The sequence below is a fragment of the Indicator indicator genome, chromosome 18 (assembly GCF_027791375.1).
Source record: "Indicator indicator isolate 239-I01 chromosome 18, UM_Iind_1.1, whole genome shotgun sequence".
NCBI classification, from domain to species: Eukaryota; Metazoa; Chordata; class Aves; order Piciformes; family Indicatoridae; genus Indicator; species Indicator indicator.
The window spans coordinates 5,808,380-5,823,433 of NC_072027.1; the positions used below are offsets into that span (position 1 = coordinate 5,808,380).

Sequence of the window (15,054 nt, forward strand, 5' to 3'; positions counted from 1 at the left end):
GACTCTGGAGTGAACCTAGAGCACTGATGCAGATTAGCTAGTGACACTGCAGTCAACCCAGCCTGTCCATTCCCAGGGACCTGACTTGGTTTCTTTTTACAAAACCTCAGCAAATGAGAATATTTTTTGCCACTTGACAAAAACCTTTCTCCCTGCAACCAGCATCCCTGCCGCATGTTCTGGTACAAACAGCCTCCATGAACACACAGGCAGTCCTGTTGGTAAGAGTTAGGAAAGAGCAGCATGAACCAAACCTCCAAGCAGGGTGTCCCTTCATTTTGTTCTCATTGAAGGCCATGCTGTGGCAAGATGGCTCTTTTATCATCACTGGTTTTATAGGAAAAAAAGCACTGAGGGGAGCTATGTGGGCTCTCCCTCATAAAACTGGAGCTCCTCATTAGCACAGTGGTCATGGGGACTTCCAGAAACTCCTCTCTCAGTCTGTCATTCAGTGGCCCCTCTGGCGAGCTGCTCCCTTCACCCATGTCTTCAGGGCTGGTGTCAGGATGCTTCAGCCTTGCAGCCCGGTGGCACCGTGCCGACCAGAACTGCAGGCAGCCATAGGCCAGGAGAGCAATGAAGCAGAGGAGCAGCAGGCTGCTCACCATCCACATGGAGGGGGTCGGTTCGTTCTTAGAGCCACCAAAAACCAGAGGCGTTTTGTCCAGAGTGTGGAAGGTGGTGCAGTGGTTGCTAGAGGGGTAAGAGTTCTTGCAGGTGATGCAGAGGACGTAGATGGTGGATGGTGTGAGTTGATGGAGGACAAGGGAGCTGAGGGGGTGAGGAACTCGCTCCTCGCGGTGGAAGTTCTGGCGTAGGTAGCCAGCAAAGACACTGTTCCAGTTGGGGCGGTACATGACGTGGTAGTAGTTCTCTGGACAGGGGTTGTCCATGGCCCAGGAGACAGTGGCACTGGTGTAAGTGATGTTGTGTACCTCAATGTCCATCGTGCCCCTGAAACCAGATGCAGGGAGAGGCTGAGTTTCCCTATTTGTGTACAGGCTCAGAGGCTGCCGGCATCAGTGAAGATTTTCCACAGGCTTTACTGGCCCTTAGACTGGACTCAGGACTATGCTTGGCTATCTTAGATTAGATGCTAGGTCTTAGATGGATAAAATTACAAAAGATGAATCCTGCTGGTGCCCAGACTGCTGCGTCACCCTGCTTCAAAAAAGAGACAACTGGGACACAGGGCAGACTTCATGCTCTAGTTGGATTTTTAGAAAATCTCTTCTTTCTGACTAAATGTCTAGGAACCTTTATTAGCTTTTTTGTTTCCCATGCAGTAGAAATTCCCATGCAAACAGGACTTACATAAACTGATCGTTAGACTAGCTCCAGCTAACCTGATGAAAGTGCCAATAGATACTTTGATTTTACACCTAAATGCTACTTTAAAAGCTGCATAATGATTAATTCACTGGTTTAAGTTGTCTCTGCATTTTCTGTACCTTACTTGTTGCTAATTGAACTCTTTCTGTTCCTGCGGCATTGTAGTATCAGGATCTTAAATGTGAAATCTGAAGATTGGTGAAGTATAACATCAATGCCTTTAGGGAAATACAAATACATGAAGTGCAAAGTTCTCCTCCAGATAAAAGACACTAACCACTCACAAATTACTATTTAGTGACAGCCTCTTCAGTACCTCACTCCTTGTAGATCCCCCAAGTGCTCTCTGAGCCCCACTGCAGTGATCTCTCCCCACCGGCCAAGTGCTCTGCACAAGAGCTGCATGCAATAGAACCACTTTGTTTTCCTCCTCCTTCGTTTCTCCTTTACTACAACTAACTTTCCTTTAATCCACTCAAGAAGCAGCTGATCTCACTGCCTATTTTAGCCACGCTTAGCTGAAGAGCAGTGCAGCCCATGGTCCCATGGCTGAGCCCTCCCAGAGCCGCGGGTAGCTGCTTACCTCCCCAGGCAGGTCCGCGGTGGCCTGTTGGTGCTGGTGAGCAGCGTGGCTGCAAGCAGGCAGTGCCTTCCCCTCTTCCCACTGCTCACCTCCCTCCTGCCTCTGCTAAATCCCTTCCTCACACACTGCCTTGTATTATACCCGTCGGGAGCTCCGTCATCTCTCACCATAGCAACCAATAAGAAAGGATGGGCAGGCATCTTTGAGTGATTTGGGAATGTTATCCCTACAAGCCACTGCTTTGGAGAAGTATGTGTCTCTAAGGAGGAAAAAACAAGCCAGGTAGTTTCGTTTGCTGCTTTGTTTGGGTTGGTTGAGGTTTTCTGGGTTTTTTACCCTATCCAGCTGGGTCTGGGGTTAGAGATGCATTGGCATATGATATGAGATCCATGATCCTCCCCTGTGGAACACATTGATACTTCATCACTCAGGGGCTTAAGCCACAAGTGAGCAGGAGATTTTCATCCCTGATGCTGCAGCATGGGAACTGGGTTTTCAATTCCAATGGGGTTAAGACAGGTACTCCTTTGAATGTCACAGCCTTATGGATGACTCAGGGATGTCCCCTGTCTGGTGAGAGGGCAGGAGGGAGAGGGGCAAAGCCAGGGCCAGTGTGTTTGGGGAAGATGCTCAAGTCTGTGTCAAGGAGGGAACAGATGTGGCACTGGGCCTTGTAAGGATAGGCTCTGAACAAGCAACTTGTGGCTCTCTGAAACCAAAATGTTGGAGAGAGGAAGAAATACTGGTTCTGAGTCTAGAGTTACTAATTTCTATGTCTTTCTTGGAAAGGTGCTTGCAACATTTCACAGATCATCTAAATAACAGTGATGAGATGATACAAACTGCATCCAAAAAGCCTGAGGAGTATGTGTGACCCTTGCTTTTGATTTATGTTTTACAGTTCTGGATGTTTTGTTATTGTCTTCCAAGATCTGTATTTCCTTCTGTCACTGAGTAAGCTGCAGCTGCCAGTGAGCTGAAAATAATTATAGGCAGGGATGGAAACAAAAGTGCTCCCAGGTGGCTTCCTGCCTTTTACATGCCTTGGTCCACCTTACAAGAGCAGGGAGATAGAGAACTCATAGCTGGTCTCATGCTGTGAGTAAAGTACATCTCTGTACAGAGACAGCTGAGAATACAAATCTGTGCTTCAGAAAAGTGATAATACAAGGTGGTAACATTTTCATGAGAGAACTGCTTTCTTATAGGGTCTGGGTTGTTGGGTTTATCAGTGTTTACTGTTGCTTTGAAATTAAATTTCAGCTTTTCACAAATAAAATGTGTTAGCAGGAAGAGAGGAAAAGGAGGCAAAAAACAGCAGCTGGACTGGGCCAGCTAAGGCTGCTGCTGACCTTTCTGCATACCACAATCAATACCACTAGCTGAAAAGGAATCAAGCAAAGCTTTCAGTGATGTTGGTATTACCTGCTCCAAAATCAAGATTGTACCACTTTATGCTAGTGACTGAGCTTGAAATTCTCATTTCCCAGGATAAGAAGGTGCTAAAACCGTGCCAGTTCTAAGCCTGCTCCAGCACCAGTGTTCACTGTATCTATGTGGACCTGACTGTGGGACCCTTCACTCCTCACTGTAGGATGCAAACAGCAGGTGCGCTCCAGCAGCCAGCAGAAATGGAGCCACTTCTGTCATTCAGCCACATATAAAACACAGCAGGTTGCCAAGTCTCCCACAAAGAGGCTGCAAAATTACCAGCAACCCACTACTTACTGCTTGTTAACCCCTTCTTAGCTCTCTAAATGCTTTAGGCTTGGCTCCATTTATGTGTTTGCATGAGTGCTTCTGTTTTTCATGGCACTGCTGGACCCAGGGTCACACTAGACTTGCTGGAAGTCCCCCTGCCTCCCTTTCCCTGGTTGAATTTCCTTCCTGTGTTTTAACAAGGGTGCAGGCAGGTGTAACCTGAAGGACCGTGAACGCTGCTGGCACTTGTAAAAATAGTAATGGTGTGTGAATGGGATGGAGCTACTCTGTTCCCTGCTGCTGTGTCTGCAGCAGCAACACAAAGGTGTTAAGGAGCTGTGGTTGCTGCAGAAGGTATTGGCAGTTGGGGCTGCTGATCCCCTCCATTCCACGGCGTGGGCTGTGCTACCTGGCCTGCCGTGGCCACTGGCTTCTTGTACATAACAGTAGTGTGTACAGTCCCTGCAAATCAGTAGTTGATGTAGTGAGGCATTATACTGAGACACAGCCTATGTAGTCCCCATACAGTATTTAAACATGCCTGCTGCACTCTACCTGTCCTGTCCACCCCAGCTGGGAAATCTGTTGGGATTTTTGCATGAAAATCTTAGCAACTCGCTGATGGTACCTGAACATGGTAGCAGCTCTATAGGGATAGTGAAGGTTGCTTCTGGCAGGGGAAGGAACCAGGCCATATTCAGGCTGTTTGACTTAGGAGATCCTCCTCTGACCATACTGGTCAGAATTGGTTTTAACTTTCTAAGGCACCATCTTGGCTGTTGTGCTGCAGTTAGATTGGCAGGGAGCCTGGAGTAGGCTTGGGCTGTGTGCAAGTCCTTTTTTGTCCTCTTTTATTAGCACTTCATTTTTCCAAGGGGGTTCTAGCAGAGGCAGTATTATCTGTCCCTCTGATATACCTGTCCCTCTGATATACCCTACCAGATTAAACTGTCTCTACCTTCCCTCAGGTGAGCTCAGACAGGTTTGGATGATGGCCAACAACAGCAAATGACATCTGAGTTTTGTTTTGCTTCATTTGTTGCTGAATCTGCTCCATAGCATCCATAGTAACGTCCTGAGCTCCCAAAGCAATGTGGGGTCTTCCCCACAAGCTCCCAAGTACAGCAGGCTCTCTCTGAAATCTAGGCACAGTGTGGGGCAGCTGGTCTCTGTGAGACACCAGGAACTTTGCCCTGCACTGCAAATCCCATCCTGCCTGCACTCACTGCCCCAAACCATGGCCATTTAGCCCCAAACATAAGATGGGGCAAACCTCCCCAGTGTCTTCAGCAGCTGCTGCTCCCAAGAGCAGCAAGATCAGGGGCTTTGCTTTGGCTTTCCAAGGGGATGGAAGTGACTGCCCCACATGGGGGAACAAGCTGAGCTGTGCAGCCAGCTTGTACCTTCAGCTGTTTTGTCTTAAAATACCCACTGGTGTCATTTTTTACATCCTACAGTCTTTCCCCCAAGCTGTGTATCTCACCCTTAAATGGAGTTATATTTTTAATTGCTGGCAGAGCAGTATTATTAGACACAAGCCTGCTGCTAATGTGCCGTGTGGCTCTGCAGAGAGCTCAATGAACCTACCTCATCTTGCAGACAAGCAGGGATGAATCACCCTGCTCATCTGCAGTCAATGCACATCCTAAAGTGGGTCTTCTCCCAATTAGGCTTATTGCTGAGACCCCTACATGAGGGAAAAGCCCATTTGAAAGCTGCTCTCTAGCCTCATTATCTTGCTGAGAGGTAAGAAAGTGATGGCAGGTGGGTGGCTGCGTGGCAGAACTGGACATTCACTGCCTGTACAGCAAAATGTCAGCCCTGTCATGAGGAAAATCTGCCCAGCTGCTCCACGGCTGGGTACTGATGGTAGCCAATTTCAGGGGACCATGGCACATGTACAGACAGAGGACCTGTACCTAGCCATGGGGTAGCAAAGAAGCTTGCAGAAATGAGTGTGGAGTCACAAGCCTCCTGAAATGGGGATATTTAGTTCTCCCTCCAGTCTGAATGAGCCACCGGTGTGCTAAAACATGGAGAATTAACAGGTAAAGAATTAACAGAAATAACAGGGTAAAGGAGCATTCAGGGAAGCATGGAAGAAAGGTGCAAGCTGCCTGGATCACCCCTGTAGCACCCTGTTTCCTGAGGACACCTGGGGCTGGAACAACACATTGCAAAAGCTATAGCAACGAAACACCATGGGAGCATGGCTGGGCTGTGGTTTCCCTCTGGGGTAATCATAGAATCACAGAATGGTTTGATCATGTCAGCCATTTGGCAGATGTTCCAGCTTGGGTGCTCCATGGTGTTTAAACAGACATAGTTTTCAAAGCATAAACTATTGCTGTTTTTCACATGTGTCAGTTGGTGTATCTAAGTGACTCTGGATCAGTCTCTACCAAGTAGATATTTAAAGACCTGGTTATCTAACAGTGCAGATAAAAGCCTAAGCAGGATGCTGTAATGCCATTCTCTTAACAGGAGTTGGCATCCAAGGAGCTTTAAAGGTAGGCTTCTGTCTGCCTAAATAATTTTTAAACTCTGGCCTATACTTCCTCAGGGCCAGTTTAGTTTAATTTAGATGGGACAGAAAGTTCATGCTTGTTGGGAGTGCACTACAGAGCCTCCAAGGCATAGCATTTCTGCACATAATAGTGCTAAAGGGTTTTTTCCAACTACCAGGAGGTAAAATCACATTCCACAGAAAGCAGAAGACTTTCTAACTGTGTCTTCTTTCTGCTTTTTCAGAGTAGCTAGGAATTACAGTAGGCAATAAGCTGCTGAACCAGAGCAGTGGGGATGTAGCAAAAGGAGGAGCAATTAATTGATTAAAGCAACTGACAAGCCTGTGAAAGTGAGCAGTACATCAGTCTGCTGAAATTCTGTCTCTGAGAGCAAAAGACTTTTCCAGTTCTTAGCAAATGACTTAACTTTGTAACTCATTAGTAAATCAAATGAAGTGCTAAAGTCAGTCTCAAGGAAGTGAGTCAGAACTGGAGGACAACTGAAGCCTTCAGCTGGCTGCATTGTAGCTGCTGGGAGCAGCACTGATGGAGGCTAGACAACATTTTATTTTTTGTTCTGCTACTTCAGCACTTCACCCTTTCACCCTCAGCTCTTCAGTGCATTGGTCCCTTTGCTCCCTTGGCTCCATTAAGGGCAGGGAAGGGAACCCCTGGAGCATGGGATCTGCAGTGTCCCTGCTGCAGGAGGATGCACGGTGCCTCTAGCACGCAGCATTCCACAAGAAGCAACATCAGCCTTGCATGGTGCTTTTGGGATACAGTCTAATTTGGTTTTTTTATCCTTGTTTAAGATCTTTGGTAGGCATGAGCCAGGAGTTTATCTGTGTTTTGCTGGAAGGGGCCCTACATGCCAGAATTTTTTCAAGATTGTGCCTTTTTGCTGTTTACTGAGGCTGCAGTTACAGATGCTGTGGAGGGAGACCAGCCCTTCTCTGTTGGGCAGAAATATGATGCCAACACTTCTGTTGCAGAGTCTGAGCATGTGGTGTCTCAGCTAAATCTGATGTTCAGTTTTTGGGGTTTTTTTTTTGAGCATCCACAAGTGAGTTAATTCCCCCTGCTTCTGTTTCCTTATTACCAAATGGATTCTATAAATGTTCCAGTGGTAAAACATGGCAGCAGTTTCCACATTTCCAAGATGACACTGATAACATACATTCCTGAAAATCACTTTCCGTTTTCTGATGCAAAAAATGTGGGGGAAGAGGCAGAGTCTTGGGTTCTGTTCTCTCTAGACCAGGGTTGAATTCTTGCCCTTTTCACAGTCCCATGGGAATGTCTGTTAAGTACAGAGGCTGATGCAGAGCTTTTCAGGATGCAAAAAGGATAATTTTTTTATGCCTCATCCAAATCCCCTCAAGCTCAGATGCTGCTCTTCCTACTTTTCTTAGTAAACCTCATTTAAAGCAAGTGCCCATATTAAAAAAATCTAACTGGTTACCTGTATATAAAGCTTTTTCTTTTAGCAGAGAAGAATTTGGAGTTGAAAAGGCAAGTGGCCAGTCAGCTGAAATCATTTAGTGGGAATGTATGGGAGAGTAAATTACCTTAGAAATTAAACCAGTGCTGCTGCATAGCAGGATAATAAACCTTGTGAGGTGATTGTGTTGAGATTAGAATGTATCTGCCCAGGCAGGAAGAAGAGCAATCTCCTCTGCCACAAGAAGTAAAAGAAATGGGAATGGTCATGAGTGTTATTATTTCTCCTTCTCTTCCTTAAAAATGATCTGAAGTGATGGAACACGGTTCTGGGAAAAGAGAATTACTTACAGCTCCTGCCTAACTGTCGTCATGCTTTTGATTTCTCAGCCTCTCAACATTGCCTACAGTCACATCTATAGCTCCTACCGCAATTTTGTGGGGCCACCTCATTTCAAGACGATCTGCAGGCTTCTTGGCTATCAAGGCATTGCGGTGGTCATGGAAGAGCTGCTGAAGATCGTCAAGAGCCTGGTAATTCTGAGCCTAACTTTGGCAGTGGAGAAACCGTGCCTTGAGAGATGCAGGTTGGACAGTCAGCCTGGGCTTTGGGTTCAAGGTGTTCACATCAGGGCACTTGCAAGTCCCTTGGAGCACCCTGAAACACTTGTGTTAACCGTCTAATTTTCACTGTTGCTGAGGAATCCCACTGGTTCCTGTGGGATGGCGGAGTATTTCCACCATCTCAAAGTGTTAACTGTGATCAGCCACCTACATCTGGGGGTGGTGGAGCTGGCATGCAGCTTCGTGAAAAGCCACTGGGAAGTGATTGGGTGGGACATGGCACTTGCAGTCCTTCAGCACTGCCTGTGCTGCAATCTGGGAGACCTCAGGGAGACGTGCTTCTGCTCAGCAGTAGCACAAGAGCACTGTGTCTCATCGCCTTGTGACACCCCTGGAAGGCTGCAGGAAGCTAGAGAGTAGGCAGCAACACTGATGCAACCAACTTTCTGAGTCTTTATAAGAAAACTCATGCTATAGGTGAGTCCTTATTCAAGCCATGCTGTCCATTTCCATTGGGTATTCTGAAGCCAGGCTGCCAGTAGCCCTATCTGCTTTCTAGTGCTCCTTTTTCAGAAGAGAAATATGATGGCCGGAGGAAAATGATCCCATGTGCTCCCTAAGGACACAAAGAAGGGAGGAGAGAGTGTGCAAGAATTTATTTTTTCATGTCATGCATTTCTATTAAAGCCCTCACTTTAGTGGAAGGATCATTTTCATTCATCATAAACATTTCAATTCTGGTTTGACCACGATGATGTCATTTTGAACTTGTCCAACAAAGCAATTTAAAATGAAAATCTCAAGTGTACATCCAGTTTCCCTGCTGTAAAGCACCATAGCTACTGAGGATGCAATTTGTGCCACTTAGTTAAATGTAGCTGGTGTGCAAGATCAGACAGCACGCAGCACAAAGACAAAAATCTTGCTTGGCTACATAGTGTTTAGTGCCTAATCCCCTGTAATGTATCCACAGGATGCAGGTGTACCAAATGGCAGCGAGCTCTTTTAACTATGAAATCCACTTTGCTCTTGTCTGTATTAGTTCAAAACATCAGATCTGCAGAAACTACATGCACATAAATTCGTTTCTAAACTTGGAGTATCTAGTGACCATTCCTCAGGTGGAAGCAGCATTTCCTGTGCTGGGGAATGACTCCTTTAGCAGCTCTAGTGAAATGCTTTTTGCATTAGGAGCACAAGTCCAGATGGATCTAAGACTGAGCCTTGTTTGGATTTCATCTGCAAACAATGCAAACACAGCAAGCTGTATTTTGAAGTAAAAAATCCATGCAGCTGTGATTTATTATTTGGGAGGAAGCTGTAAAAGCACTCTTAACTCCATATACTTGACCAGAATTTTACAGTTGAGTCAAATCCAAATCAAGCAAGTTCTTGGATTCCAGCTGATGTTTCACCCTGTGCTGTCAGATGTAGACCCAACCATGACCAGGTTCTTTCAAAACCAGTGCCAGGAGAAGCCATCATTCCAGTTTAACCTGCCTTTGTCTCTGGCAGCTACAAGGCACCATCCTGCAGTATGTGAAGACTCTGATCGAAGTGATGCCCAAGATATGCCGCTTGCCAAGACATGAATATGGCTCTCCAGGTAGGTGCTGCAGATAGTTACTTGAGCAAGAGCTCACCCCCATGTTGGTACAGCATCTGCCCAGGCATGCACTTGCTATTAAACAAGGTTTGTCACCTGGCACAACAGCACAACATGCAGCTGGGCTTGCTGAGACACACTTCCAGCTGCTTTGCTGTTGACACTGGAACATCTATAGGAAACTTTTTCAGGAACTCTCCTGCTGGAAATTTCCCTTTGAACACACAGATGGCTGATAAGGGAATGTCTTCTGGTAGGTCCTGGTTTGTTTTCAGGATTTTTGTAACTCTTGCTGTTTTGAACTCACTGATATTTTTCAAAAGCTCTATTCAGCTGATGCAAAGATTTTTTTTTTCAGTGTGACTACAGCCTGCCATTGAGCTGGATGGGGAGACTCTGGCTGGTATAAATACATATATATGAGCTGCCACCAAAGCATCCATTACAGTCTTAAATCTCTTTTTACCCATCTGATGAGGAAATCAACAACTTCATATGAATTACAGCCTTTTTCCCAAGGGTTGCTGAAAGCACCATGTGCTGGTTGTCATCGAAGCCAGTCTTCATCTGTCCACTTAGCCTGCAGTTAAGGAAACATCAGGCACTGATTTTCTCTTCACCCGAGTTATCAGAGGGTGATTCTGCTCTCACTTTTCTGACTATCCTTCCTTGTCTTTTAAGGTATCCTGGAGTTTTTCCACCATCAGCTGAAGGACATCATTGAGTATGCAGAGCTGAAGACTGATGTGTTCCAGAGCCTGAGAGAAGTGGGCAATGCCATTCTCTTCTGCCTCCTTATTGAGCAGGCTTTGGTAAGGCAAAACTCCCCGTACCAACAGATCGTACTTGAATTTGCCAGCTCAAGAGTAGAAGTGGAAGTGGGTTCTCCAGCAGAAGAGTTTGGGAAATGTTCTTTTCCAGCTTCTCATGTGCTCAGGGGCTCTCTGGGGCTGTGTCGTTGAGGTCTGTGGGCATGTCCATGGGGATGGTATGCATTGGTGCTTGGTCACTGACATTTGGGATTGCTGAAAGAGAATCTGAATACTGGAAGATCTAAATTTAATTCATGGACCCAAAGCTACCCCTTGTTTGTCCTTCTCAGAAATAAAAACATCTGGAGCTTATTTCTAGATTGTAAGCTCTCTGGGGCGGGAATCAACACTTTTCTATACACATATTTGTACAGTGAGAAGCAGATTGAGCCCTTTGCTCTTTTGGGGTGCCAGTGCAATGAAAAAAACACTGATTGATTCTAGTGGTGATAAGGATAAGGCAATCCAACAGGAAGGAAATCTCAGCAGAGCTGATGATATATTTCCTATGATTTCTCTTCACTGAAAACTTAGCTAGAATGACAACTTGGTATTGCCCCCTACACAGGTGTTTAGCACATGCACAAGTCTCTCAGCTCATGTGATGCCCTTCTGGCATAGGGCAAAAGCTATGGCTCGGTGCCACACGTCTTCTTAGCTTCTAGGTTCCCACACAACAGATTTACTTCTGAATGAATTTATCTCACAGTTTGGCCTGGAGCCAACTGAGGTGTGTTCAACACCACAATTTTATATTAAAAATGCATGTTTCCTGTCATCATGGTTTTAGGAGGGCTCTTTGAGTTTTTGCAGAAATATTTCAGAAAGACTTCCCTAGCATGAGGTAAGAGTTCCAAACAAAGCCAGAAGGTTTTGTTCAGAAGAAAACAAGAAGGAAGCTCAAAGCTTCCCAATTGTACTGACTACAGAGTGTAGGGAAAAGTGAAAATCTGTGTGTCATCAAAATGGATATTTCTGCCTTTGCCTTTTAACCTCAGATACAGAGACTCTTAGTTCCTGATAAAGTGCATCAAACACATTCACTGAGCAGTAGTTGCATAAGATGAAGAAAACTAAAGAGATGTTTATCACCTAGCAGCTAGGCATTATTTTATAGAATGACTAAAGTTGCCAACTATATGCTGGCAGTTTCTGTTCCTTTTGTGGCTTTGTCACTGCTTTCTGCTATTCTCAGTGTTGGATTTTATGCTGGATGTACTGCATTCACCTTTTCTGACCCGTCTTTAAATAGACACTTAAGGGACCCATGGTGATTTCTTATAGAAATCCTGCATTTCAATGCAAAAATGTTCATTCAGTCCCAGGAGCTGTACATCAGCAGTACATTTAGAATAGCAGAAAATAAAAGAAGATGGTGGGAATTTGAGGGTCCCTTTAGGAAGGCTGCCCATCAAAGTCCACATCTATTTTCCATGCCAGGCAAAGTCTCTCCCTCTCTGCCTGTTTTCCACGCAGAAATAGATTCAGAAGGTAAAAGCTTTTTTGCACACAGCAGGCACTGGTTCTCACTCACTGGAAGATGTTGGATGTGTAGAGCCATCATGTAATGAGATTGTCCCTCTAATGGGGCTCTTATGCAGCAGGAGCTATTGCTTTTACAGTGCAGTTGTCTTCATAGCTGTCAGAATGATCTAAGGCTGGTGGCATTTGCTGGCAGAGACAGCTCTAGTGAAGATGGGTGGTCTGCTCCATTCTACCCTCTTTCTATTGTTTACATTTGGGGAATGAGGGGTTAATTGGGAGTACATTTCTAAGCAGAATTCTTACTCCTAGATACTGGGCCTTGAGGAGGAGATCTGTTACTAAGGTGACTAATTTGGGGACAGATACCAGGTGAATGCAGGCTGCAGATGGTGAAAATACTCTTATCAGAGGGGAACAGCAGTGAAAGAACAGTAATCTGGGAACAAACAGTGTTTTGCAATCAAAGTAACCAAGGTGACAGGCACACTCTGTCAGCATCAGCATCTCTCTGCCCTTGGAGGCACCCCCAAGACTGCTCCTGTCCCTCCAGCACTGTGTCACAAACTGCACTCCCACAAACTTGCTCTCATTCCAGCATCCATGCGCCAGTACAGCCTCCTGCAGCTCCATGCTACGCTGTCCTCTCCCTCCTGGCTGGAAGGTGGGGTCCCCACCTGTGCATCCCAAACAGACCCAGCTGACCCATGCCATCTGGCCCCCAAGTATCTTTTGCTGCGCTCTCATGCCCTGTTTTCAAGTGTGTCTAAATCTCTACAATAAGCTCAGAACTGAAAGTGTGTCCTAGGAGCAGACTTCTGTAGGAGCAAACGAATGCCTTGTTGTGACGCAATGCCTCTGTGTTAAACAGCTTTGGTTTCCTTGCTGCTGTTTCCCATTGCAGACTCGTATACAATGTATTGTCAGCCATCACTCCTCAGTCTCCACCTATTTCTAGGTTTTTCCTCCTTGTGCATCTGTGTTTGGGATTATTTTTTCTCAAGTGCATCAGCATGCGTTCTCTCAGGTGGCATCTCATGATGTTATTCCTCTCTGGACTTCTGTATTATTCTCCCTGGTGCCTACCCTAGTGGGATTCTGGTGTGATAGCCCTGGCTAAGAGCATCACGTGAACAACCAAATAATTTCAGACCAATGTGTTATGTATCTATTTGCAGTAGAGCCATGCATCAGTATATTTTACATGTAGACATCCTAAAATAAGTCAAAGGGTAGTTTCCACCTGGACACTGTAAAAGTAAACAGCAAGAAGTCATCAGGATAAGATGAAACTGAAACCTCCATGTTGCTTATCCTCTCTGGCTTGCAGTGCTAGTAAGTGAGACTGAATATAAACAAAGTTCTAGCCTTGTACAGGCAGGAAGTAACTTACTTGAGTTAAGGAAACTTCCTGGTTTAAATTGAGAGGTATTTCTTCCAGTTGCATTTCATTTAGCTTCAAACCATTGGAGTCACTACTAAGCTGGGTTGGATTTGAATAGGTGCCATAGACATGAATTGTTGTAGTGTTGCCCAGGCCCCTGAGCCATTCACTCAACCCCCTACAGGTATTTTTTAACTTACTTTATCTTTCTTTCTTCCTGCCTCAGTCCCAGGAAGAAGTTTGTGATTTGCTGCATGCTGCTCCCTTCCAAAATATTTTGCCCAGGGTCTACATCAAAGGTAAGAAGCTGAGAGGGAAGCAGTGGACAGACTCAGAGGTCTCTGCCCAGAAGCTGTTTCTCTCCCATTTCTGTTGAGGATTAGTTCTGGCCCTGCTTCCCCCTCGAAACAGATCAGTGGATACAGCCAAAAATCAGGTGGAAACAAACGCCATTTATGTGCATTTTCTGTAGCATAGTCACAGACTGAAAGCTTAGTCAGTTTGGGGGTTCCCTTAAGGTTTTGCAGGCATTTCACAGCCTCTTTGGAGAATGACAGCATGAAATGTCCATCTCAACAGGAGCAATCAGTAACAGGAACATGCTTTTGGACATGTGTGATTAAGCTGCTGCTGATACTGCAATCGCACATCGCTCCCTTCTCCGCATCACCGGTTCCCTCATTTGCTGTCGGTTTGGCTCTCTGATCCAGTCTGGTTGGACGGTTGCTGGGGGGCAGCTCTGAGCAAACTCGGTGGAAATTGCAGGTCTCCACTTCCTCCTCTCATTTCACTGTTTGCTGCTCGCTTGACAGAAGGAGAACGCTTGGAGGTGCGCATGAAGCGTCTCGAAGCCAAGTATGCCCCACTTCACCTGGTTCCCTTAATAGAGAGGCTGGGCACTCCGCAGGTAAGGATTGCATTGAAAGGGATGGCTCTTGGAACTTCACAGCAGTCCCCAGATGGCCTCTTTGGCCTTGGGAAAGTGATCTTTTTTTTTTTTTCTTTCCTTTTTTTTTTTCCCCCAAACATCAGTCAGACAAGAAAATCAGAATCCTTCCCTTAGCAGATGCTTTGAAGGGAAATTTGTGAACGGGTCCAGAGATGGTGTCTTGGTGCCTCCAGTCTGGAGGGATGGCAGGGAAGCTGAAAGGCAAGGCAAGTGTGCTAGAAGCCAGCTCTGAAAAACTCTCCTTCTCCATTTTAAAAAATTGGAGAATGGCTAGGATGGTTTGAAGGGAAACTTTGAAGGGCTGTGCCTGACTTAATCAGTTGCCATCATTTGTGGTGATCCCATTTTAGGGCTGCAGTGTGGTCCCTTTTGAAGCTCATCCCTGTCAGGGAATACATCTGAGAATGGTTTCCCTCCTAGCACATGCTTAGAGCTTCAGCACATGCTTAAAATTACAGCTTCATTTAAGTATCTTCTTGAGATGGGTATCAGCTTGGAAGAGATCTCCTCTGCAGAAATTGACTACCATTAAAATTACCTCCATAGACTGATGTAATGTAAGGGGCAAAATATGATCTCCATTGATGTCAATAGCCAAACTTCCACTGGCTACTTAGTGGGGTTGCTGGGATAAAAATGATTCAAAGCATTGAATGAATCCACACCCTTTTTCTGTAATCTACTGCTGAGGGAA

The 15,054-nt window shown here is 45.7% G+C and overlaps 2 protein-coding genes across 4 annotated transcripts in view; one reads left to right on the plus strand and one right to left on the minus strand.

Annotated features, from left to right (window-relative positions):
* Positions 1–15,054, plus strand: part of CYFIP2 (cytoplasmic FMR1 interacting protein 2) — a 44,170-nt gene that overhangs the window by 24,363 nt on the left and 4,753 nt on the right. For all 3 annotated transcript variants that reach the window (XM_054389315.1, XM_054389316.1, XM_054389317.1), the window contains 5 exons: positions 7,954–8,097; positions 9,643–9,733; positions 10,415–10,545; positions 13,638–13,710; positions 14,224–14,318. In XM_054389315.1, the coding sequence (XP_054245290.1) occupies positions 7,954–8,097; positions 9,643–9,733; positions 10,415–10,545; positions 13,638–13,710; positions 14,224–14,318 (534 nt within the window). The remainder of the gene's footprint in view (positions 1–7,953; positions 8,098–9,642; positions 9,734–10,414; positions 10,546–13,637; positions 13,711–14,223; positions 14,319–15,054) is intronic.
* On the minus strand, positions 285–2,075 carry FNDC9 (fibronectin type III domain containing 9). Its single transcript, XM_054389318.1, is given in 2 exon segments — positions 285–954; positions 1,912–2,075. Coding segments are annotated over 2 exon segments (834 nt in total).